We start from the raw sequence: 24,623 nt of genomic DNA, 5'->3' as shown, positions 1-24,623 counted from the left end.
GCTTTGTTAACGCTAACAACACTGTTTTATTGTATAGTGAAGTATGCGTCAGAGAAAGATTGTACACCTTGATTCCCTCGTTGCCTGGATTAATGTTTGGCCGCTGCATTTTAACGCTGACGTGCATGAAGGACTTGATAAGAACAATGAGCAACTTGCTTAAAAATATAACCGCATGGGGGTAACGGTAGAGTGAAGATTGAGGAGCAGATATTGGATTAAGATTTCTGAGTTCATGTTTACATGTTGATAAAAACTTGGAGTTTTTAACCATATTAAAATGCAGGTTGAATAAGCAACTCAAATGCTAGGACTAATCAGTCGTTCATGTGAATATTTAGAGGCAAATTGTATGAAGCTTTTGTTTGTCTCACTACCTGCATCTGCACCTTGAGTTTGAAAACCGAAAAGTAAAAAGGACAATAAATTACTTAACGGTGTACCGAGGCATGCAACGATGGCAATTTTAGACGTGGAGGGTATTTGGCTTTGTAAAATATTAGAGGTTATGAAGGTTCGAAGCTTGAGTTATCGGCGTCTGGGTCAAACGCGTGTTATCGACGTCTCCTTTGCAACCTTAAGATTTAAAAGTAAATTAGGATAAAGGATCACAACACGATTACTAGTATCTGAAAAAACACCGCCACGATTATAAGCTGAAAAAACTGGTAAAAATCATCCCTGCGTCAACATTTCTTCTTGTTTCTTGTCACCGACATGTGGAACAGACATGGTGAAAGCCTTGAGTGTGAATGTGCTTGGGAACGGACATTGTTATAATCGAGGAAAACCATCCGTCAAGAATGTATTTAATAAAGTAAATCATTATAGATTAATTTATTCCATACTGGTCATTACAGTTCTTCAAGAAAAGAAACGAAATAACAACGAGCAGGTTTATATGACATATTTTTTTCGGCTCTGTTTTACGTGAGTAGAAAAGTTGCGAAGTACGGCGAGGTCGACAGCATCGTAGGGTTCTTTCACCAGGAAAGTGATTTAAAATGAGTGCAGTAGCAGAATATAAACGATTGTCTCAACTTAAGGAACCAATGAAGACTATGAATTTTATTATTTAGATGCAATTTGAATACTTCTGTTGAGCACCCAAGCCAAGATCCAACTCAACGCGAGCTCCACAGTACACTGGCAGGTGCTTTATTCCATCATTTTGACTTCGATTTGTTTCTGGAAGCTGCATGATGAAATAGGATAGGAATAGCCGAACAACTCCAATACATGGGGCAATTAATCTATCATAATCGTTACCGTCTCCCACTAAATGCGAACAAAATTTACAGAAACTTAAATCAGAAAACGCACGGATTATATTGTTTAAATCGTGACACGCTTTCGAAACCGCCTGTAGCATGAGCCGAGAGAGGGCGTAGCACTGATACGGATTTTTTTTGGGCTGAACTGTGTCAGGATGACCCAAACAAGGGCAATAAGTAAATCGATTCTTGGACAAAGTCTTACTTATTTCTTTTATCATGATTGTGAAGCATCAGTGTGATTTCGATGCAATTATTTCAAGGACCGGAATAAGTATAGAACTGAACACAGAATGAGCTTAGCAATATGTATTTTTTTGCATTCAAAGTAAACTTCTTGTTACGGGTGTTCATCAAATTATCAATAGTAATATTGTTATATATTTTTTATTATTTAATTCGGAAGATATTAATATTGTGCACGGAGAGAAATATTTCAATAATACTAAGTCATGTTGTGAAAATAATTACAATTCTTCAGGAATTCAACCTGGAAGAATACAGTCTAAATGTTGAAGAAAATGTATTAAACATATTAGAGCTGCTTAAGTCAGCGACGTTGTGCTGGCCAGCAATAATGGTACAGTGTCTTTGGTATTTTCTAATGAGACTTTGTCAGTATTTGGTGCTAGGATGGCTTCATCACGATCAACTGTGCGACCTGGCTCGCATTTTAATGGCAATAATGTTACTATAATATAATAATAATAATAGCGGTTTCAGCATTTATTAGGCCGTAGGCCTGTCGCCGATTCTGAACATCGCAGAACATTCACAGCGTTTTGCGGGCTCGAACTCGCAACTCACTGCTACAATTCTGCTGTGCTTAACCGCCCGGCCTCCTCGCCGATTCTGACCAGAAACTGGCGCACAGAGCTGGGATCGAACCCGCGTCTCTCTGCGCCAATCTTGGTACTCTGAACTGTAACCACTGGGCCACCCTGCCAGTGTCTTTGGAATTTTCTAATGAGACTTTGTCAGTCTTTGGTGCCAGGATGGCTTCATCACGACCAACTATGCGACCTGGCTCGCATTTTTTTAATGTTCATCAAGCTCTAGCATTCACTGAGGTGAATGCTAAAGGTCCACTGAGGTCCACATCTGATACTGTGGACGATGAACAACCAACGCGCATGAGCCCGACTTTCTACCGTATTGAACTACGTTATTTTTCGCGATTGCTTGGCAAAGTCAGGAATAGGCTAGACGTCTCATTGAATTTTTCTCATTAAATAAATATGTGTTGCATCTGAATAAATTTTCAGTTGAGGAACGTCATTTGCATGTTTAGGCTCAAGCGGAAGATGTCTGCTCGCAGTTATTGTTGGTTTGGAACGCGTGCTTGAAAATCCTTTAAAAAGCTATGCAAAATGTACTGCTCGATTAAAAATGACTTCAAATTTAACACAAATTTTCTTAACAGTAAACGAAAATTCTTATCGCTACTATTTTTCTATTTTTTTACCTAAAACGGAGTTTTTTTCGTTGTTGTATCTCATAAGTGCGTGTGGAGATGTTTTGTTGGTGGCTGATTGAAAGAACAAGAATGCTCCCAGCATTTGAGTCGTTGAAACTTACAACTTGGTCTCTGAAACGGAAAGTATTTCACTTCCTATGAAATAAACATTTTCGTCAGTTACACTAGGCATCAATATGATAGTGAAACGCAAAACGGTCTGGACTCAAAATTAATTTGCGTCTCTCCTGTGATGGTCAATAAACCATTTCATGCAGACCGCAGTTACATACATGTATATGATTTTATTGTAAGTTTCCCTCAATGCGCTGCTACGACGTTTTAATTGATTCATTCCCAAATTAACGTTGTAAATGTTTAACCTATGATGCTGCAAGCATTCGAATGAAAGTTTATCTTGTTAGAAGTAATAGATAGTTTTTTGAACAGATATCGGTTTTGATTAGAACCAGTTGCATGTAAGTGATAAATGATACTTATTCAAACTGTGAGCGACCATTTTATGTACTCAAATATTATTTCAGTTCATTATTTTCGTCAGGTACACTCTCTCAATTCTCTTTATATAAAATATAAATTTGTGAATTTGTACTATTTTTTTACTATTTTTTGTTTTAATTTTTTTTTTTCTAAATTTTTTATAATTATCATTTCTGATGATCAAATCTTGAATTTTTAGACAGCATAAGCATGCATGCCAAATTTCAAGTTTCTAGGATCTTCAGAAGTGCTCTAAATTAAGGTTTAAATATTTGATGACAGACAGACAGACACGAAACGAAGCTAAGAAAAACGTGGTAATAAGCCAATTCCTTCATATTACGGTATTTCGAAGGTACAAATTATGATGTCATCCTTTTTGGTAAACAGCGCGATGTTTTTGTCACAAAATAAAAAAATTTGATTGCCCAAGCAATCAATTAGTCCTAGAGTTTAGTATGATAAATCATTCGCAATTTTTGTGTCTCGCACTTAATCAATAAAAACTGTTTAATGCGATCATTTTGTGTGCGGAAATTAGGCTTCGCATAGCATTATCATAAAAAGGTCAATTACATCATTGTACTGCATCGATAAAAAGTCTCGTCACAAGCTAGACTGTAAATAAAATAGGCTGGCCTTCAAAATTGTGGCGTCAAGTGTGCATGAAATTTTCCGTATCCAATTGATAATTTTTTTTTCGGAAAAATAACAATCAACTTTACAACCAGTTTACTTAATTACTTGAAAACAACTTAACCACCTGTTTTACAAACATGAAATCAAATACTATCTGCAAATCAGTGGTTCTGGGCCATGTAGATCTAAATGACGTCACTGGTCCCAGAATAGTTTTAGCTTATACCATTTCACTAGGAGAAATTAATAAAACTTTTTCTTAATACCGATGCACTTTTACCCTTATGTGGGTCATAATACCCAGAAAACGTACATATCAGCAATACATACATCAAGTGTGTCACTATTTTTACAATATTACCCACAAATTTTTCTGATTGTTCCCCCGTTGTAGCCACTATATCAGCGACATCGCGTGACACTGAACTGACAGTCTGTCACAACATTGCTCGTGGAGCTAATAATCTCAACCTTGATAGCCTGCAATGCAAGGTTTCAATGTGACGAAGTAGGTGTTGGAAATCACGGGATGAACTAAAATAATCTCAACCTTGATAGCCTGCAAAGTGCAATGCAAGGTTTCAAAGTGACGAAGTAGGTGTTGGAAATCTCGGGATGAACTAAAATAATCTCAACCTTGATAGCCTGCAATGCAAGGTTTACATGTCACGGAGTAGGTGCTGAAAATCCCAGGTTGAACGAATGCAAAAACGAAAAATTGAACGAATGCAAAGTTCATGTAGAGATTTATAAGTACACTGAAAATAGATTTAATGCCGATGACGAGATTGTGACTGCATGAATAATGCCAAAGTTTTTTGTTTGAATAGGTATTTCTAAGTATTTCACGAATGTTTTTCATTCAAATCGCGTAAAGCCTCACAACGTTATCAATATTTTTTTGAAAATAACATTATTCATTCTATTGTTTCTTTTAGTGAGAATTAATGTAATCCTCTGAATTAAGAGGCTGATTAAAGTAATATAACAAGTTTCGTTTCAATAGACTGTGAACACAACAGTTGATTGTACATTGAAACTCTTATTGTATTTGAAAACTAACTTACTTTTATGACATCACTTTTAGATCCGCATTTTAGCTTTATACTGTAGTATTGTGAAGAACTGAAGGACCTAATTTATGATCATTAAATTGTCAAAGAAAGTTCATCGGGCAAAGTCTGGATTTTGAAATCTACGGACTGGCTATTATAGATTTAATTAGACTCGCCGGGTGTACGCAATTTCGAGAAGATTATAGAATAGAAGTGTCGACAGTGGAGCAATAGGCCATTATATTATTCAAAGTTGTTGATAATTTTAATGCGATGAAAAGATTCTGATAGTATGATGATATTTAACATTTGTTGGCATGTATTTTCATATTATATTGTGGCAATCATCGTGCAGATTAATTACAACTGAGTTAAAGATTTATAAACAAAGATGATCTTTGCACTGATCTTTGCAACAGTTATTTTTCATAAAATGTTCTCATATGAATGAATGTGAGTATATATGAATGTCAATCTCATTTTGTTGCTGAATAAATTATTTTTCGAGAACCTATTAATAATGGAATTTCCAAGAGATTGAAAATTAAAATAAGACATATTTAAATTGCGGGTGATTTCTGGATCGAAATTTCACTGTGCCACGAATCTTTTTGAAAAGTAGGCAGTGCTCGTCGAGCGGTGTTGGCGGGAGGTGTGCGTGCCACTTACTCCGCTTTAGCATTAGACTCGACCATTCTACTCAAACACTGCCAATCTGTGATATTTGAATTATATTTTGATACCTCTCGCCATGCATCTGTTGGATTTGAGCACTGCCATCTAAGCTGCACCACCGCCTCATGTGAGTACGAGCTATGGACAACAATAGCCGTTCCAGGTTAGATGTCGATGGAGCTTTCGACTTTGGCTTTGTCCCACTCACGACTCGGGCCCATATCTCTGGGCCTATGGGTGCTCTCAAGTTCATATACATCGGTCTATGGGCCTTTTTAGGACCCATACAAAGCCTTGCAAGTGTGAGTGACAAATGATCGTTGCTATTTTTGGTGTGAAAGACGATCGTAAGGCTAGGATTGTCTATAAGTTTCTGGAGATTCATATCTCGTCTGAAAATTAGGGCAACTCTGGAGTGGTCGGTGAACTCGAGGTAGCTAAGCTCGCTGCTGGAATTAAACGGCTAATCAGATTAGAATAATTTGCTTTGCTTGTGTTGGATTTGGTTTCGTCGAAGCTTCTATGAAACAGATGTAAGCTACGGAGGTACATGATGGTTCTTCTAGAAAAATATCCTGGTTTGAAGGTATCTGATATCAGATTATCAGTGATATAAAAGTGTTGCATTTACAGTCAGTGTTCGAAAACATTGTTTATTTTCTTCTGTAGCAGACACTTTTTTAGTTTAATAATAGTTAGAAAAAATTTGACACTTTATAGTTTCGAGTCTTGGATTCTGAACGATGAAAGAAAATGTGAAGTTCGTTGACCTTGTTTGCGGTCGACGTCGATGAGAGATGCCTTGAGAAATAGCTAGAGCATGCAGAGCGAAATGTCGCTTATGTATAATTCTTTCAAGGACCTGACGAAACAGTTGAAGGTCATCTGGTTTTGTGAATCTATTGATAGAATTTGATTAAAAATTTCTGGGCTTGAGTGCTTCAATTCAATGAGTTTTATTACGTGATAAAATAATGCCCTAATGTTGTTGGCTTTATGAACGTAATTATTTTGATGACTTGACGACTTCATTTGTCATGTTTTGATGATGCGGTCTTTGTTCTGCGAACTTCTTAGAGGGAGAAAGTTAATAAATAAAGTTCCGTTTCAACATTGAGTCATTTCATGCTTCAAAATACCACAAAAATTTCACCCGTATGAAAGTTCATTCCTCACTTTAAATAAGTAAAGTCTTTCTATTATTCCCTGTACACGCTGTGTTTGTATGATTTCTAATTGCCAAAAAAAATCAACAAAATAGAACCGGTGAGGCGTGGGAAGGTTGATGCGTTTTACGTGGTTATTAAGATGACTTTTTAGAAGCCTGTTTTGCAGGCAGACAGCGGCTCTCATCAACAGACTGGCAATATGAAAGGCACCAAGCAGGCAATTTGCAGTCAAATGGCTTAGCGAGACACAACAAGACGTGCAGGCAATGCAACAAGCAAAGGAAAAAATATAAAGTACTCACTGCAGTGAGTGACAGAGAGCGCATTTTCTCGTTGACGAAAACGTGAAGTCACGGACGGACGGACGGACGGACATGGCGAGCACATAAGTGCATTTTTTCCATAAATGAGAAAATGTGCTAAAAAGAATGGGGCTTGAGGTAATTTAGAGGTGGTCAATATATGGTCAAAATGGATTTATGGTCAATATGGATTTATATATTTATTAAAAGCTTCAGGAAAGGTGAGACGATATTTAGTTAGTAAAAAATAACATTAAATTGGTGTTACAGAACCATACTGAATGTTTCATATAGGTGCCTATTCTTTTTATACATAATTAATAGAACGTAAATATGCGTTAAATTTAAATGTTTATTTATGTAAAAGAATTATTTATCACACTAGGACGGAAGATGCAATGATCACAGATTGATGGAAGACACCCTGAGTAGAGAAGGCGTTTTTGAGGCCTTTGTATTATGTAAGATTATAATGAAGAAAAAGTTTCTATCCTCCTTCAAATATCATATTGCGAAATGCATAAACTTCTCGCAACACGCAACGCATTTTCAGTCCTTGCAGGAGTTAATTTTCTCCGAATTTCTTATTTTTATTGGTCGAAAATTTCTTCCGCTGTTTACTTGAGAAAGGTAAGTCTTAAAAGCAAGAATTTTGGGCTTCCAGCAAACGCACTATAAACTGCACGCGACATCATGAATGAAATGCGGCATATCAAGAATTTATTTGATGCCGATCACTGAGGTTACATTTCGCTAATGAAAGTCCACTAACAAACTTGTTTGCGAGGCTGAACAGACAAATCAAATTATACACGTAATTTTGAATCACCCCCATTTTCATGAAGAATATTCGTTCCCGTTATTTGTTGTCAAAATATTTGATGGGACTACACCATGTATACGCATGATTATTTGCTTTATTTGACTGATCCAAAGCTACAAAGTGAGTAAATTAATTAGTTTACTCACGGAATTAATTTAATTACGTTTACCATTGCTAATCTTGCTCCAAAGTATCGTTGTATTAACCAGTTCAATAAACAATTCACGTGCAATATTTGCTCAAGTGCAGCAACCACCGGCTACCTGAAGACAATTTACGATCAGAGCTAGAATGGCATCGCACACTAGCTTACCCTGGTCGATGAGCCTCAACAATAATAATATATAATTAATTCAGCAGATGATGCTGAAATCTGCTGATCTGAGCATCATCTGCTGATAATTCAGCAGATGATGCTGCGTTCCCAGCTCTGTGCAACTTAAAAAGCTGAACAACAAGAAATACATCAAAGAAAATTTCAGACTTAAAGAGTGCGAAAACTTATTCTCCGAATCAGTTAACATAAGAAAATATATGTAACAACAAGAAATGTTAATCTTTTGTTGGTAGATTTTGCGCTGCACAAAAAAAAATACTCTAAAGAGTTTCTTTTAATTGCTAGATGATTTCCGTGAGTTGTAATTTCATTTGTTAGACCCAGACCCAGACCCACCTGTTGATGGGTTCTCGTTGGGTCGACTCTTAGATGTTGCCAGGAGCGTTTTACGATCAACTTTTATGTAGGGTTAGGTTTACTCCCATCGGCCCCAGAAAAGAATTGGCCTGCATGTCAAATTACGTAGGATGTGGCCGTATTATTTTATACGAGCAAATGAAAGGCCTTTCTCTATTTGCCTGGCTTGTTTGCAGGTTTACGATCCCCAAGGAAGATCTTCAGTTGATATATATCTAGTAATTTGGACTGATGTGAGAAATTAGTTAACTTTATACTGAATAATACAACCTGCAGTTACATCATTCTCTGTTTCGCTTGTTATTCGGACCAATATTTTGAGCCTTTCATTGATAATACGAAAAATTGGTGCAATGCGCAAACTACGTATACAATTGCGGCGTTCAGAAAATTTGGCATGAAGCGTCTGTTTTCTCGAGGTCGTTTACTATATGAACAAAACTTAGACCTTTCTGAACAAAGTCTTGCATTGACAGCGATGGCAACGTCTCCTTCTGTGAAACTTTTAATTGTGTTTGTAATTTGCACTATTATTTAAGGACATTAGTGCGTTGATTTAAATTTTAGCTGATTTCCTGTCGTATTTGGTTCAATAATACAATTTAAAACCAGTTCAATAAAACAATTATATATTTTGTAAAATTAATCAGGAAAAAGCACAAATATGCTGATTTGGAAATATTATAATTATTTATTAAAGGAAAGCAGTTCATTTTAATTTCGCTAACCAAAGTAAATTCGTGAATTTGGTTGTGAAATTGGTTCATACTTGAATTTGTGTTGCTGTGTATATGGTTAAAAAATTATTGTTTTACTGATCGAGTTCAAATGATCCACTGATAAGTTAAAATTCTACCAGACACTCCAGTCAATGGTAATTTTCGGTATTGCCTATGAAAGGCGGCAAGAGTTTCACAATAAAGCGATGTAACTTGCAGCATTGTCGAGTATATTAAGCTCTGAAAATACACACGAACTATCATGCATGCGCGATGCAAGAATTCTCACTGCAATGCTGTCCAGTGCTTGCTTACCCACGCTAATCTGTGGAGCTTTCGCTTGATTGGCTGCATGATTTATTTAGAGTGCAGTAGCATTTATTGCTGTAGCTGTCGTTGTACGTGCGGCGGTATATGTCTTGCAACGCTGTGCATCGGAACAGCAATAACGTGTGTACTTCGTGCCTGGCTCGTCAGTAAAGACCATTAGGTATTGATTCGCGTTATCTTGATTTAGTGTTGCTGGCTATCCTTTAAAGTCTCAATAAATTTGTCTTCTTTCCGGGGCAAAAATTTGGAATGGAGGCGATTGCACAATTAATTTATCTCAGCGTTTTAAATTAAGTTGCTTGGAGGAAATATTTAAATTTGCTTTTTGCGTTTCGTCTCTTTTTTGGGGTGAGATATATCGAATATACTGAGTAGCCTACTATAAGAGCGCTCTGCAGAAATATGCGTATCGTGCTTCTCGGGCTATATGGTAGAGTATTGCATAAATGTCTCTTGTTTAAAAAATTCAACTTAACAACAACAAAAAATTTAACTTAACAACTTCAACTTATATTTCTTAAATATAAAAGATAATTTATTAATGAAATTTCTGATGCCAACGAAACGAAATCAACCAGCAATTACCGCTTTTTACAAGACTATAAATAATGCGTACAATTTTTTTATATTATAAATGAAAGCACGAGACTTACATTTACAGATCGAATTTTTCGAAGCGTACAATCCCCAAAAAATGTGAAACTATGGCTTCTTAAACTAAAGCGAAATTGATGGGTAGTCCCAAAGCTATAGAATAAAAATTAAATTATTGTAGTTGAGATTTCGCCAGACTGCCAATTGAAATATATCAAATGGTGGCAATATTTCGAATTATTATTTGAAAATTGTATTTTTGTATTTTTACTGTAACAATATTGTCAGAGAGCTTCGATGTACTCAATATGATCACGCTAAATATGTTGAAGGAATAAGGCAGTGAGTGGTATATAATAAGAAAGATCAGCGAACCGCCAAGAAGCTCTTAAAATCCGCAGTTAGTAATCAAATTAAAAACTTAAAAGTAAAGAAAACTCCACAAAAATTAATAATATTTTTAAAGAAAACGTTTCTTTCTTATGTATGTGTTCAAATTCTTTCATATGTATGTCCCATAAAAATGCAGAAGTAACTATAGTTGATAGAAAAGAGGTAATGCGGCCACTTCGCGGATGCTCAAAAAATGGCAGGTAGGTAGTCTAGGAACATATCTTCTGCGGCATTCAAGGTGCACTGTAATAATATAAGTTAGTGCGCAAGGAAATGCGAACTTTGCATGAGATTTTTCTATTATCTATGAATTATTATTGAGTTACTCTAATGAAATTAGTTGCAAGTGCACATAAAATGACCACGTATTACGGTCAGCGCCTCAGACGAGGGTAGCAGCACGTAGGGTCAGGTGGACGCAATTGACTTAAGTGCGAGCGAGGTGCGTGATGGCCCTACGTACGGTGATGAACGTAATCTATTTTAGCTGAATTACTTACTCTAGCATTTTCAAATTGAAATTCTGTTTTTATTTAGATCAAATCGAACATTCATATCTGCGAATCTTTTAAAGTCATGGATATTTTAGCAAATCTAGGCGGTAATTGTAAATTTATTTGGTAATTGATTAATTTGTGTTGTAAGTTCAATGACATATATTCTTTTGTATGCGCTCACACTGTTGATGAAAAAATATAACTCAGTACTCACTGCAGTGAGTGACAGAGAGCGCATTTTCTCGTCGACGAAAGCGTGAAGTCACGGACGGACAGACAGACGGACAGACGGATGGACGGACACGGCGAGCACAATAGCGCCTTATTTTCATAAATGAGAAAATGCGCTACAATCCACTTACTGAGACGAATTTTTCTATGCCTTCCTCCATATTCCTAGTCTCACGAAGGATACATACATAATAATACATACATACAATAATACGTACCGTAATACATACATAACTTTATTTTCACATTCACAGCAACGTCGAGTACTTGGCCTCCACTCTTCCCTCTCCCCCATACTGATGTGTACGCATCCCCACTACCCTCATCGCTCCCCTCTTTCTTACTCCTCACCAACGAGGGACCTCCCTTTAAACTCCCACTCCTGGCCACGGCTTGCCTTGCTAGATCTCTTTACTCCCACACCAGCCACGTTTCTGGGCCAATTTGTTGCGGAAAACTGGGCGTTATTTTACCACGAGACTCTTTATATCACGCACCATTCCAATTGATCAAGCTAGTATCATTTTGAACGGAGTTTTTGCTGGAACAACCTGCGTACCTGGAATTGATAACTCTTACCTTCGGTAAGGGATCGTGATTTTGAAGATAATTATTGTATTGTAATCGGAGGGTTCAGATTTGTTATAAATGCATTATTCGTGTTGCTGAATATTTTTCATCGTTTTCACTGAAATTTTATCTCTACACTTGTTTTACAAGATTTTATTCCCAGATAGCGCTTTAAAGTAAATTCATTTTAATTTCTACACTCTTCACTGTGATTGATTGTAATTCAGTGAAATTTCAAAGGTTTGAGTTTGGCGTCTCGGAATGCCAAGAGACTTCTCTCCCTCCTCTCGCTTGCTCTCTGAGTTCTCATTCAATTGCTGGGTCTTGGCAATAGCTATACCCCGCCTGGGTTAGAAGCCTGACCATCTTACGGCCGCTTGCCCCTAGCTGCTCTCTTCGCCTCAGCTCTATTCACTGATGCTACATAATCTAGAATAACGCCTCTGAGAATAATTTCAGGTTTGATGCTCTCATCGCTACGTTTTGCAATGTATTAATTTTTCAATGTAAACAACGTTCAGAAATACTTTGAATCGAGTTAATGAACGAATTCTGGAAAGTGCCGATTCACAAGTAGACTACGTGTTATATATTTACTGAAAATAATAACATTTTAATAATAAATAATGGAACATTTTGATAATACGTATACAATGAAACATGCTTAATTGGCAGCTCAAACCCGCTGGCTGAGTTTCCTCTTGGTAAGAGCGTTCCAGATTTGCATATCTACTATTCCCGTGCTAGGATCTCATGGCTTGACTCGTATCTCATGTATTTTGCAACTCTCATCTGAGTATCTTGTCGGTCTCTACAGTAGTTTAGTTCATTGGTGTACATACAGGGCCTCACATAGAATCTATTTGCTGCACTTCTAATGTCGCTGCATACACACTGTGTTTCCTGTGATGACAAAAACTCGTCATACGCAAATGAAACAATTTATAAATGAAACTCATCCCCATTTTGAAAAATGTACAGTGGTCGAGGTTTTCAGCTGTTGCGCTATTTAGTTTTATATTCACCGTACAATGTTTGAATTATATTACGAATGATAGTACGTTAGAATTGTAGAATAATTTTTCTATAAAATAAGATGGCATTAAAATATTCTATTTAATATTTAGTACTGACAGATTATTAAACTATGAATAAATTGTGATTGTTTAAAATGGTCATTACGTAATTTAAAATATTGAGCAAATTGTTCACTCCTGTAAATGGGATCTGTTGCACGATGCAATAGTCCGTTGATGCTTTTGTATTTTAATTGCTTCATTTTGTTTCATCAAACTTCTTACAGAGATGTAACGCATGTAAACCGTTGAATAACACGGTTCAGTTTCACGAATATACAAAGCGCAGTCAGAGCGTGTGACTTTTAAACATCACTTACTCACAACGCACACGTGTCCTACTATCACGATATCGTCTCATCCATATTAACAGTGATGATAACAAATCACCTCTCAACGAGACCTCCGTAGCGTGCTGCGTCCGGGGTCACAGAATGGACGTGGCCATTGATTAGCCGATTTTGATCCCGGTTATTGACTTGCGAACGCTATTGAAAACACTGGTTATTTATAGCGTCACCTATATTCTGTAGCGTTATCTTGGTGCCTAAGCTTTATGTTCGTTTTTAGCTACTCGACAAAAATATTAAAGTGTGTCGAGAACGCTAATATTTCTTTACGTGTTTCCATTATTCTTGCATTCACATTGATGCTGTTGATAATTCCTGCCTATTGGACCACAATTTATTTTCTTCGTGTTTCCACTTAAATCGTGGGCAATTGTCAATAGATGCGCGTAATTTTACTAAACTTTATTCACATTAATAATTTATCATTAATCTAGAGTAGGATTGTATTAGTACCATGCCAGAACACCGCGGATGCTTAACCTACACTAAGGTTTTGTTTCAAAATAATGAAAGTTCACGATGTGGTGAATTCATTTAAACATCAATAATGTATTAAAGGATAATAATTAAAATTGATGTAAAGATAATGTACGTTCAGCCTTTTATAAAAATAAAAATTAACCAATTAAATTACAATATTCTCGCATGTCACGCATTCCGGGTTCCCATAACATAATGTAATCGCTTTATCTGCGCCTCAGTCGCTGCTTTCTAAACGAGAGCAACTGGGAGCCCCACAATCAATATCCCTGGGTGGCCTTGCGCTTCTGCTCCAGCGTGCGGCTGAAGCTCTACTTCCGTCCTGCTCCAGCGTACGCCTGAAGCTCTACTTCCGTCCTGCTCCAGCGTGCTGCTAAAGCTCTACTTCCGTCCTGCTCCAGCGTGCGGCTGAAGCTCTACTTCCGTCCTGCTCCAGCGTGCGCCTAAAGCTCTACTTCCGTCCTGCCCCAGCGTGCGCCTGAAGCTCTACTTCCGTCTTGTTCAACCCTGTGTCTGAAGCTCTTCTTCCATTTTGCTCCAGTCTGCGCCTGAAGCTTCACTTCAATCCAATTCCAGCCTTCGCCTGGAGCTTTACTTCCATCCTTTTCTACTTCCGTCATGTTCCAACCTTTTTCGTTAGTTCTACATTCATCCTGTTTAAGCCTCGGCCTGAGGCTCCAATTCCGTCCTGTTCTGCGCCTGAAGCTCTACTTCCGTTCTGTTTATGCATGTACCTAACGTCTTACTTTCATTCTGTTTCTACCAGTACCTGCTTTCTACTCCCGTACTGACTTATCATGAACATCTATTGTTGTCCTGAACCAGCTTTTGCCTGATATTTTTTTACTCTCCTATTTCTTCCTGTAACAAAAGCTCTATTTCCATAGTGAAATTTTAACTGCTCTTTTACGTCCGTCCTGTTCTTGCCTGTGCATTTAGCTATTGTTACATTCAATTTTTTCACTTGTTCTTTCATCGTGATTATTGCCGACTTTATAGCTCTACTTTCATTTTGCTTCTTTTCGCCTATTTAATGCTTCATCTTCTTCTTCTTCTTCTCTAGCTAACTCTAAAATCTTCTCTAGCTAACTCTAAAAGACCTATAATATACATATGTAGATATTTCTGAGCTCTCCACCACTCATCAGATCATTTCTAGGGGCTGCTGAGCGACGGTAACTTGCGCGTCTCCATCGATCAGTGTAGATACGTTGCTAACTTTGCGACTCAGCTGGGAATAAACTGGAAGAAATATGTTCATGATATACAAATATGTATATGTGATATATATAAGTACTGGTTATTGAGATCAGACTATGTTAGTTTGCTGCGAGGCAGGCTCAAGGGGAGGAAGTAGGTTTTACATGGAGACCAGAATTATAATAATATGCGTTTAAAAATTACTTTTTAAAGACAACACTTCCAAAGGCCAGTGTCCCCGTTGTTCTCCATGTACACTGAATTTCAAATTTTATTTTTATATATTAAAAAATTAGTTTTTCAATTTTTTTAACAAAAAAAATGAATTTTTTTAAATTCTGTATTCTGTCAATTGATTTAAGCATTGTCTCCGACTTTACGCAAGTGTGCGAAATTTCAGATCTATTGGACAGGTAAAGGTGTGTTAAATATCGAATATAAGATTGTAGCAGACAAACAAACAAATAAACAAACAAGAAGTGAAGTTAAAGAGAAGTGTTGTAAAAATCGTAGATGGTGAAAAAATCAGAACTCATTGGTTCTATTGGGGATCAAGCATAAATTGTTGACGACGGGAATACTTAAACAAGTTTCGCTATTTATACGTCAGTATCGTTTAGTTGAAGAATTATTCGGGGTATTTAGATCTTAAAATGCATTTTAGAAGTGATTAATTATTCGCAAAATTTACTTGAGTCGGATTGACTCATTTTGAATTGAATTGACTCATCAATTCAATGATGGTTGGAACGATTACAAAATTATATTGGCTCATGAAATATACACATTAAAATGAAAGAATGACATTATATTCTGATTTTGAAGATCATAATAAATTTAATTACGCAATTATTCTTTTAAAGAAAGTACGATATTTTTCCGTCTTCCCGAATGAATTCGTTATCTTCTTTGGTTTTTATATAGCACCATTGCTGAAACGATGCATCTTTCAACTTAATTGTTTTAACTTCACCGCTGCCAGCACGCGTAATTTAACATTCCTTTTCTTCTTCTTAGTGATGCAGTTTCCGCTGATTAAATGAAAAATCTGAGAATGCTTTGGTATAGAGCTTGCGGTTTAATAAATCCACACACAGTTTCGGACCAAACCATATCGGGGGAATATAATCGGGCAAAGCAACACATTAAATATACGTATACGAACACGAATTTTTTATTTCCGTGAAAGAATCCTTCAGTAATATCATTGCGAAAGGCTTCGCATTCGTGAAAAATTTTCTGTGAAATTTTTACTAACTTTAATTTGCGATTTATTCATTATTTTTGTCTGATTCTCTCAATAATTTCCTTAGAATCTGTTTATCAGCATTACTCTCAGTTTTTTAATTATTTCTCGCAATTTAATATTACAGAAAAAAAAACAAATTTAATGCTGTAAAAAAATTCTTGTATCAAATTGAGCTAATTTCCTAATCCGTCTTAATTATCACTGCTTCTGATCATTTAATAGGTCTCGAAAGATAATTGCTCATGTAGGCGTTAGGTGCATTGCTAATTTACTGGCCGTGTTCACTGCACTGTTGCAAATGATATTCCTAATCACCGGCCCGATATGACATTCTCTCCTAATGAGAGACGTTTCACGCTGGGGATCAAAACATTTCGCGTCTAGATATTAGGTTTTTAATCTCGTATATAGGTCTAGTAGCTTTATTTATTTCCATGAAATGCCTTGGAAATGGATGACAATTTTCGCGACGCAAATTAAAATTATAATGCTTGTATTGTGGAATAAAATTGTGTTTGCAGTGGAAACTATTACCACATCTGTCAGAATTTTACCTTGAAAATTAGAATTGTTCTAACTACTATTATGGGGAATATCGAAATTTAACTGGATGGTGAAATTAAGTTTCTAAAATGTCGAGAAAACTTTTCTATTCATGACAGGGTAAAATTACGAGTAGCTTACAATTGAGCTTATTTCATTTATGTTGTTCCTTATTTTGATTATTTACATGCGAATAATAACTCACTAAAAGTGAAAAGCATGTCATAATTGATGAGAAATTCGCGTCACGTTCGTTACAATGAAGCAGGGACTGCGGTCATGGAGACATTGATCACATTAAGTGGTTCTTTGAGGCTATTCCTCGCTTTGTTGTCATGCATTAGAATGAAATAGGGCTGCATTATCCGACAGTACCTGCACCGCTGCTCGTTTGTTTTTATGAGAAATGTTAGCAGCTGTCAGAAGCACTCACTGCCTCTCCAAGCCAGAGGCTGCGCGCAGCGGCATCTTCGGCTGTACAAATTGCAACGACAGGATAGTTTCTATTTTAAAATTGAATGATATTTATATTGGTCTAAATAAAAATCGCAAAACTGTTTTTATTGAAAAAGGTCGATAATTCTGGGCTTTAAGTTCTGAATATTCTTAATATATAGTCTATCAAACTATCATTGGGTGAAAAACGGGTGTTAATTCAAGAAAAAAAAAATGGCTTGGAACAGTGAACTTTTCTTGTTAATTTTCTGGAACGAGAGTATTTTAAGTGATGGATTTAATTTTCATCGACAAATTAACCAATCTGCTCATATGAATTTACAGATTCTTTAATACGATTCGATAAATTTCATTTAATTACCCTTCGCTCGTTTGAATGCAAGGACCAAAATGATCAAAACAGAAACGTTGTAGTTATAGACACTATGCAGTTAGTCTACGGATGTTACGCCGAGTATTTAAGTATCTCTTATTGCACTGGGCGATTTTTTTTAATCCTGTCGATTGATTTACTTTGAACAACTTTCTTATTATTGGTAATTGGTCTGGAAATTGAATATATCCCACATATTACATATGTTCCTCAACTTACATGGTTGCTTAAGTTTTCCCTTAAGAGGTGACCAATTATTTTCTGTTGTGGCAATGAAAGAGAAATTATTGAGGGTGACTATTCATCCTCCTTCTAAGTGGATGAAAAATATAGGAATGTTTAGATATTTTGTTGAGCAGAAGAAAATACATGTAAATCAAGCTTATGGAGTTTCAATAATCCGAAAGTAAGTTTCTATTACGACATTGAGCCAATGACATAAAAATCATTATTGTTAAAAGGGCGCTGTTTCGTTATCATAAAAATGCCATATCAACAAAATTGAATTGAAACTTTCTATTGAGATTTTAAATCTTGGATTTTTGATCATCCAGTGAGCTACGTAATACATTTATACATTATAAAGTCTGCCTTGACATGTTGTCAAAAAATGTAACTCTGTACTCACTGCAGTGAGTGACAGAGATCGCATTTTCTCGTCGACGAAAACGTGAAGTCACGGACAGAAAGACAGACAGACAGACATGACGAGCACATTAGCGCCTTTTTTCCATAAATGAGAAAATGCGCCAAAAAGAACAGTGATAGATGAAGTGCCATTGACACTAAATGCTTCCTCCGACATTGAAGTAAATTGCTTTATGCATTTTGTCTTACCTTGTTCTTACATGCTCTAGATCAAGTGAACAGTTTAAAATTCTAAAATTCTCGGCATTTTTCAATTAATTGTTTGAAGCCACACATGTACGCGTAGATGAAATTTGTATATTTGTAAATTGAAAGGCAACTCAAGCAATGTGAATTAAGTAATGAGATATGAACAAACTGTAATAAAATTACTCCGTTGTAGCGACACATTTTGTGCACAGTGGGAAGTATGTAATAAAAAATAAAATTTATTGTGACTTCATGTCATGTACTTCAAACTGACGGATTACATTAATAAAAAATATAACTCAGTACTCACTGCAGTGAGTGACAGAGAGCGCATTTTCTCGTCGTCGAAAACGTGAAGTCACGGACGGACGGACAGACGGAAGGAAAAACGGACGGAAGGACATGGCGAGCACAATAGTGACTTTTTTCCATAAATGAGCAAATGCGCTAATAATATTACTCGATTATGCACATTTACGTCCATGCAAAACAATATGTACGATTGTCTCTACACATCAAATTTAGTGAGCTTGGTGTCTCATCTTCGAGCTTATTTGTTCTACTTCAGAGATTTAGAGACTACTAGTTACCGTTATATAATGCTCAACGAAAATTGAATGTTATTTTACTATTATTTGTAAGGACAAACAATTTGAGTCAACTTCATACCAGTGACAAATTTAACTGATAGCACCAGGCTTATTCTTCAGCGCCGACAGCACCATGATACAGGGTGACACAAAAAAAACAGAGCTCATAAAAAGTTGAATAATTTCCACAATACTCAAGTAATCCTGTTATTTGTTTCAGATTCATTAAGAAGACGGATTGATCTAAGAGTCTACCACGTGTGAGCTTCGAGATGCCTTGGACTACAGAGCAAAAGACATTTGCAGTTGTAACAAAGAGTTTTTGTGGTATAGAATTGAGATTTTGCAGATGTTGGCTACATAGGTTGTACATAATTCCATAGAATTTTTGTTTCAAACTGAATAAAATTTCAGGAGTTATAAGACTTTTAGTGAGCTCTGTTTTTTTTGTGTCACCCTGTACAATGTATAAGATACTAACTTAATGAAGAATCTAAAAGCAGAAATAAAAATCCCAATCCCATGAAGATATATGCAAATACGTTCATGGAAAGCCTAACTTAAATTGGTTTGAATAAAAATGTGTTTGATTTATATTTGCATTATTTCGCTGTTTAATATAGTTACAAAGTTGTTTTGGTGTCTTTTTCCATGTGATACCACTTCCACGACAACTGAGGTTACAGCGATAGTACTGCTTAAAATTTAGTTTTTATAGTTCTTGGTTCTTGGTTCATTCTATAATTACGATGTCGATTAATTAATTATATTAATTTAATAATTATAATATAATTAATTATAATAATAAAATGTAATATAATTATAATTAATTATATTAATTAATTATCGATTAATTAATAATTATCGATTATGATTAAAATCATATTCAATATTCCAGGTTGCCTGAATGCTGGGGTTCGACATGAGTAGAGGAGCAAGAAGCACAAAAGTTTTTCATAGGAGGGGCAGCGTTGGTGGTTGTGGGGGGGCGGTAGTCCGCAATGCCCCTCCTCACAGCCGAAAATGATGACATCGAAAGAGAACTTTATTCCCTTGGCCTGTCCGATGACAATCCTCGGTCCCAGCGCCCGATTGTGCCCGGGATCTTTCCCGCTTCCCCGGCGCTGTCCATCGTGTCCGGGTTTTCATCACTGCCGCCGCAAGAGCCCCGGAGCCACAGCGCTCCGGCTCCTTTGTATCCGACTCAGTCAATACATAGCGGATTCCACAACGTCTTCCCCATCCATGACCCGTCGGCTGTCCATTATCCTGGACATGTTTACCCTCAGGATTTCTTGACCCTTCCTAAAGACCCAACGCCCTCAACTGCATCTTATTTTCTCACACAACTTCCCATAGCCCAACAGTCGATACCGCACTACCCACCTCAATTTCCACTACCTCGATCTCCCCACTATGCCCCAGAACTTTGTTACCCTTCGTCTTATTTTGCATTTCAACCTGATATCCATCCTCCAATCCCAATTGAACCTCTTCCAATGTCGCACCAGCAACTCGTGGTAGCGAAAATCGAAGCTGCATTGCGAAGATTGCAAAAAGAGCTACAAGATTCCTATCTTCTTTTGGACACCCATGGGTCTCCTCCTCCACCTCAGCCTTCGTCTCCTCACTTACGGGACCCTCCACCATCGCCTGTTCCGCCGTACGATAATTATAGCCCTCCTGGTCCATCTAACAGACCGGACAATGGAAGAAAACACTATGATAAATATCCTTATGATGATGGTTATACAGGACCGAAAGATCCATACCCTTCTGAATTTCAAAATATCTCTACTCCAAGTGGGTCTTATGTAGGCGGTAGGCATCGACGTCATCCACCACTGCGGAAGCATAGATCACATCCTGAACAAAGGCAGCTCGATCACTTGGAGGCAACTGCTGTTCCCATTCCCCAAGTGCAAATTCAAATGTGGCCTCAAATCCAGCAGCAAGGTACTTTATTGGAGGGTCAGCAACATCCTACTACAATTGTGGACGAAAACAACGCTTCTAATCTATCCAGGCGACTTGGGTTCAAACCTATCCGATACCCAGATACCACAGCTGCTGAACGAAAAGACACCTCAGAGCTGAAAAAATCTCATAGTACCGAGAGAACGTTAGGCAATATTGAGTCCGAAACTGATCGTTCTAGATCTCATAGTGATGAAGTGAAGCGTTCATCTTCAGATTCAAAATCTGAACAGAAATCGGAAAGTGCAAAGTCGCACCTCACCACATTCCAGGTTGAAGTAGAAGTTCAAGCTCCTGGAGATGACAACGTACACAACGTACCCTCGCTTTCTACTCGATCTGAGTCTACCCATCAGTTGAGAGCACCAGGCTCTGAACATGACCATGGTCCATCTTCATCGTCTCTGCCACTTCGACCCCAGTCAAAACACGACCAACCCCAACAGGCTTACTACGACCTGGAGAGCGATCCCTACCAACAACATGATTACATACATGTGAGTGAGCCCGCATTACAAACAACTCGAGTTTCTATAGATCCGTTAAGTCGTAAATTTCAGCACCTCTTGGATGAAGATCCCGAGTTTTATCAAGATTACCACGAGTATCAACGGAGTCGTCATCACAGCTTCCATCATCCTCACCGCCACAGACATCATCACTATCACCACCATCACGCTCAACATCAACATCGTCACATCACCAAACAGAGAAGCGAGGGAGATGCGGAAGCCGAGAGGCGCAGAAGATCGACATCTTCTCTCAGAAGGAGCAAGGTCGCGAGCAGGGACGACATCGATAGAGTGAAGGTGAACTTAAACATAAATAAATGCATAAAATTACGAATGTATGAGTTAGACGCCAATCGTTTACATCAGTTTGCAATCCCTAAATAAATAATAGTTTTCTAATGACTGATGAAGTTGAATTTACCATGTAACCTGTGCTAAAGCGATGTAAACTATCTTAGGAGTACAAGATATATCAAAAGACAGTTATTTATAATAATTTAACGATATTTTCTGATACATACTCGTGTTCTCAGCTTCCCCGTAAGTTCCCAGGAGAAGGCGCAGGAGGCACGATGATCAAGCGCATCACCATTCAGAAGGACCCCAACCCGATCATGGGCTTCGGCTTCAGCATTAAAGGAGGCAGGGATTTGGGTGAGTTGAGCGATTCTTTATTGCTTGTGTGGATAAGTTGGCATTCGAGGACTGGATCCGACCCATACCTATTACGATTAGTTACCTAACGATTATTTTTTACGTGGTTGTTTTATAATTTTAAATATGTGCCTCAATCTGCACGCTAAATTTGTCCAGTAAACTGGATCATAGATTCAGTGAAGATCTTTCGAATTATCGAAAGATTCTTCAAATTTCCATTTTTGCTCAGCCCGCAGAGAATTTCATATTCAATAAATCTGTTTCACGAATATTCTTCCTGGCAATTGATACTCATCCTTATTCTCGAAAAATGAAAGACACAATTTTTGTTACTAGTAGTTAACCTGAATACAATACGCAAGTCTTTTTTTGCCCCTTGCCCCAGCCGGAAGAAAGATCATTGCCAAAATATTTACTTGCAGGATCTTCGTAAGACAAATGTCCCATTCAATGTTGTTCGATGAAGCCAGAGTGCGTTTCTAACATTGCAGGTGCAAAGCCTCGCATCAACAACTGAAGCTTCAAATTTAGATTGAAGGTCGAAGCTAGAAATGAGAAATTCCGCGCTTGTTGATCCATTGCCGCGACGTTTTGATGGAGGTTTTCTAGAAGAGCCTCTCGCTTGGGCTAAATACTGCGATGTTGACGCGCTTGTTTTTATAGTTCCATCGAGAGATTGTTCTTATTTAATAATTACATTAACTTGATGCATGAAGCATACATTTTTATGTTATAGATCTCTACCTTTCTCGGTTGGGGTTCATTTCAGGACTTCAGGGTTGAAATCCGGTCTATGAAGTTGTGATTTACCACCATTACTGTCGCAAAACGATTCTTCTGTTGCAATGCCAAGTTAAATTCAAATGATATATTATAAAACGATTGTGCGCTTGGGGATTTATATTTTTAATCCCTTGGCTTGAATTTTAATGATATTCATGTTATTTGCCTCTGTTTGCTTTATTTGGGAACGAAATTTGCGAAACTCACGGCTTTGACGGTTGCCATTATTTTATAACATAGTAAAATTTTTGAAGGGATGAGAACAGCTACAAGATTTCAAATGCGGGACGTTAAGACGGGAAAATCAGCACACGAATGTGTCAACTATTGTGTTCACTATTGAAAAAAAACATTAGAAACATCAGTGTAGGTTAAATAAAAGCTGATGTTTAACTGTTAATTCTTAAAAAAACATTCCAAACACGACGCGTTAACTTATCGAACGAAACCTGCTGTTTGCGAATGAATGAAATGCGTGCATGAATAAATAAGAAAATACAACTGAATTAATCTTACAGTCAATGTCATTGTCGATCTAAGTATAACTTAATACTGGGACTGAAAATAAATTTCACAATTTCACTTTCAAATTTTCGCTTCTTATCTGAGTTCTTTTCCCAATGCTTCAATGATATTTTAACTGATATGCATGAATTTTTCTGATAATTATTTAACACTCACATTTCTCTTCACAAATGAAAGTGTTTCATTCACTTCTGTGGCGGGTATAATTCATTAACCATCCCTCGAACTCTCATTTTATTATTATTTCTTTCTCGTTCATAAATTTCCTCGGATCTGTCGTCATGTAAATTTTATGGAACATCCCTCAAACTCTTATTTTTAGCGCATTTTCTCATTTATGAAAAAAATGCACTATTGTGCTCACCATGTCCTTCTGTCTGTCCGTCCGTCCGTGACTTCACGTTTTCGTCGACGAGAAAATACGCTCTCTGTCACTCACTGCAGTGAGTGCTGAGTTATATTTTTTCTAATTTTACACTCACTGCAGTGAGTACTGAGTTGTATTTTTTCTAATTTTAGACTCACTGCAGTGAGTACTGAGTTATATTTTATTATTATTTCCTTCTCGTTCATAAATTTCCTCGGCCCCGTCGTGATGCAGGCGTAGGTGTGTTCGTGTCGCGCGTAGAGCCCGACGGCGCGGCGTGGGCTGCTGGCCTGCGCGCTGGCGACCTGCTGCTGGGTGCAGGCCAGGCGGCCTTCAGTGCCCTCACACATCGTCAGGTTATACAGGTTAGTACCCCATGCATCAGACGGTTATACAGGTATGTGCCTTCCACGATCCGACAGGTTATACAGGTGCCAGGCACCACCAGGTTATACAGGTGCCAGGCACCACCAGGTTATACAGGTTAGTGCCTCCACGCACCTGCAGGTTATAAGGCAGTTCAGTGATGTCTTGATGAGATAGCTCATGCTGGTCACTGATGTTCCACGGATTGACATGACATTGCGTTCCAAATCTCAGTACAAGAATTGCATAGTTTATATTCATCGTCAGTGTAAGACTGCGATAGACTTGACTGAAATGGATGTGCTGGACCCTGATTTGAAGAGATCATCTAAAATTTTGGCAGCCTGCATGAACCTTAAC

At 37.4% G+C, this 24,623-nt stretch overlaps 1 protein-coding gene across 1 annotated transcript in view; it reads left to right on the top strand.

Moving 5' to 3' along the window:
* The first annotated feature begins 5,630 nt into the window (after window positions 1–5,630).
* The window catches only part of LOC108670176, a 130,585-nt gene continuing 111,592 nt past the window's right edge, over window positions 5,631–24,623 (top strand). The window contains exons 1-4 of the mRNA XM_018157636.2: window positions 5,631–5,727; window positions 19,975–21,862; window positions 22,099–22,219; window positions 24,132–24,248. Coding sequence (XP_018013125.2) covers window positions 20,078–21,862; window positions 22,099–22,219; window positions 24,132–24,248 — 2,023 coding nt within the window. The 5' untranslated portion in view covers window positions 5,631–5,727; window positions 19,975–20,077. The remainder of the gene's footprint in view (window positions 5,728–19,974; window positions 21,863–22,098; window positions 22,220–24,131; window positions 24,249–24,623) is intronic.

The sequence above is a fragment of the Hyalella azteca genome, unplaced genomic scaffold (genome assembly GCF_000764305.2).
Source record: "Hyalella azteca isolate HAZT.00-mixed unplaced genomic scaffold, Hazt_2.0.2 contig6160, whole genome shotgun sequence".
NCBI lineage: Eukaryota > Metazoa > Arthropoda > Malacostraca > Amphipoda > Hyalellidae > Hyalella > Hyalella azteca.
Note: the sequence above shows the minus strand (reverse complement) of the source record. Positions and strands in the feature narration are given on the sequence as shown.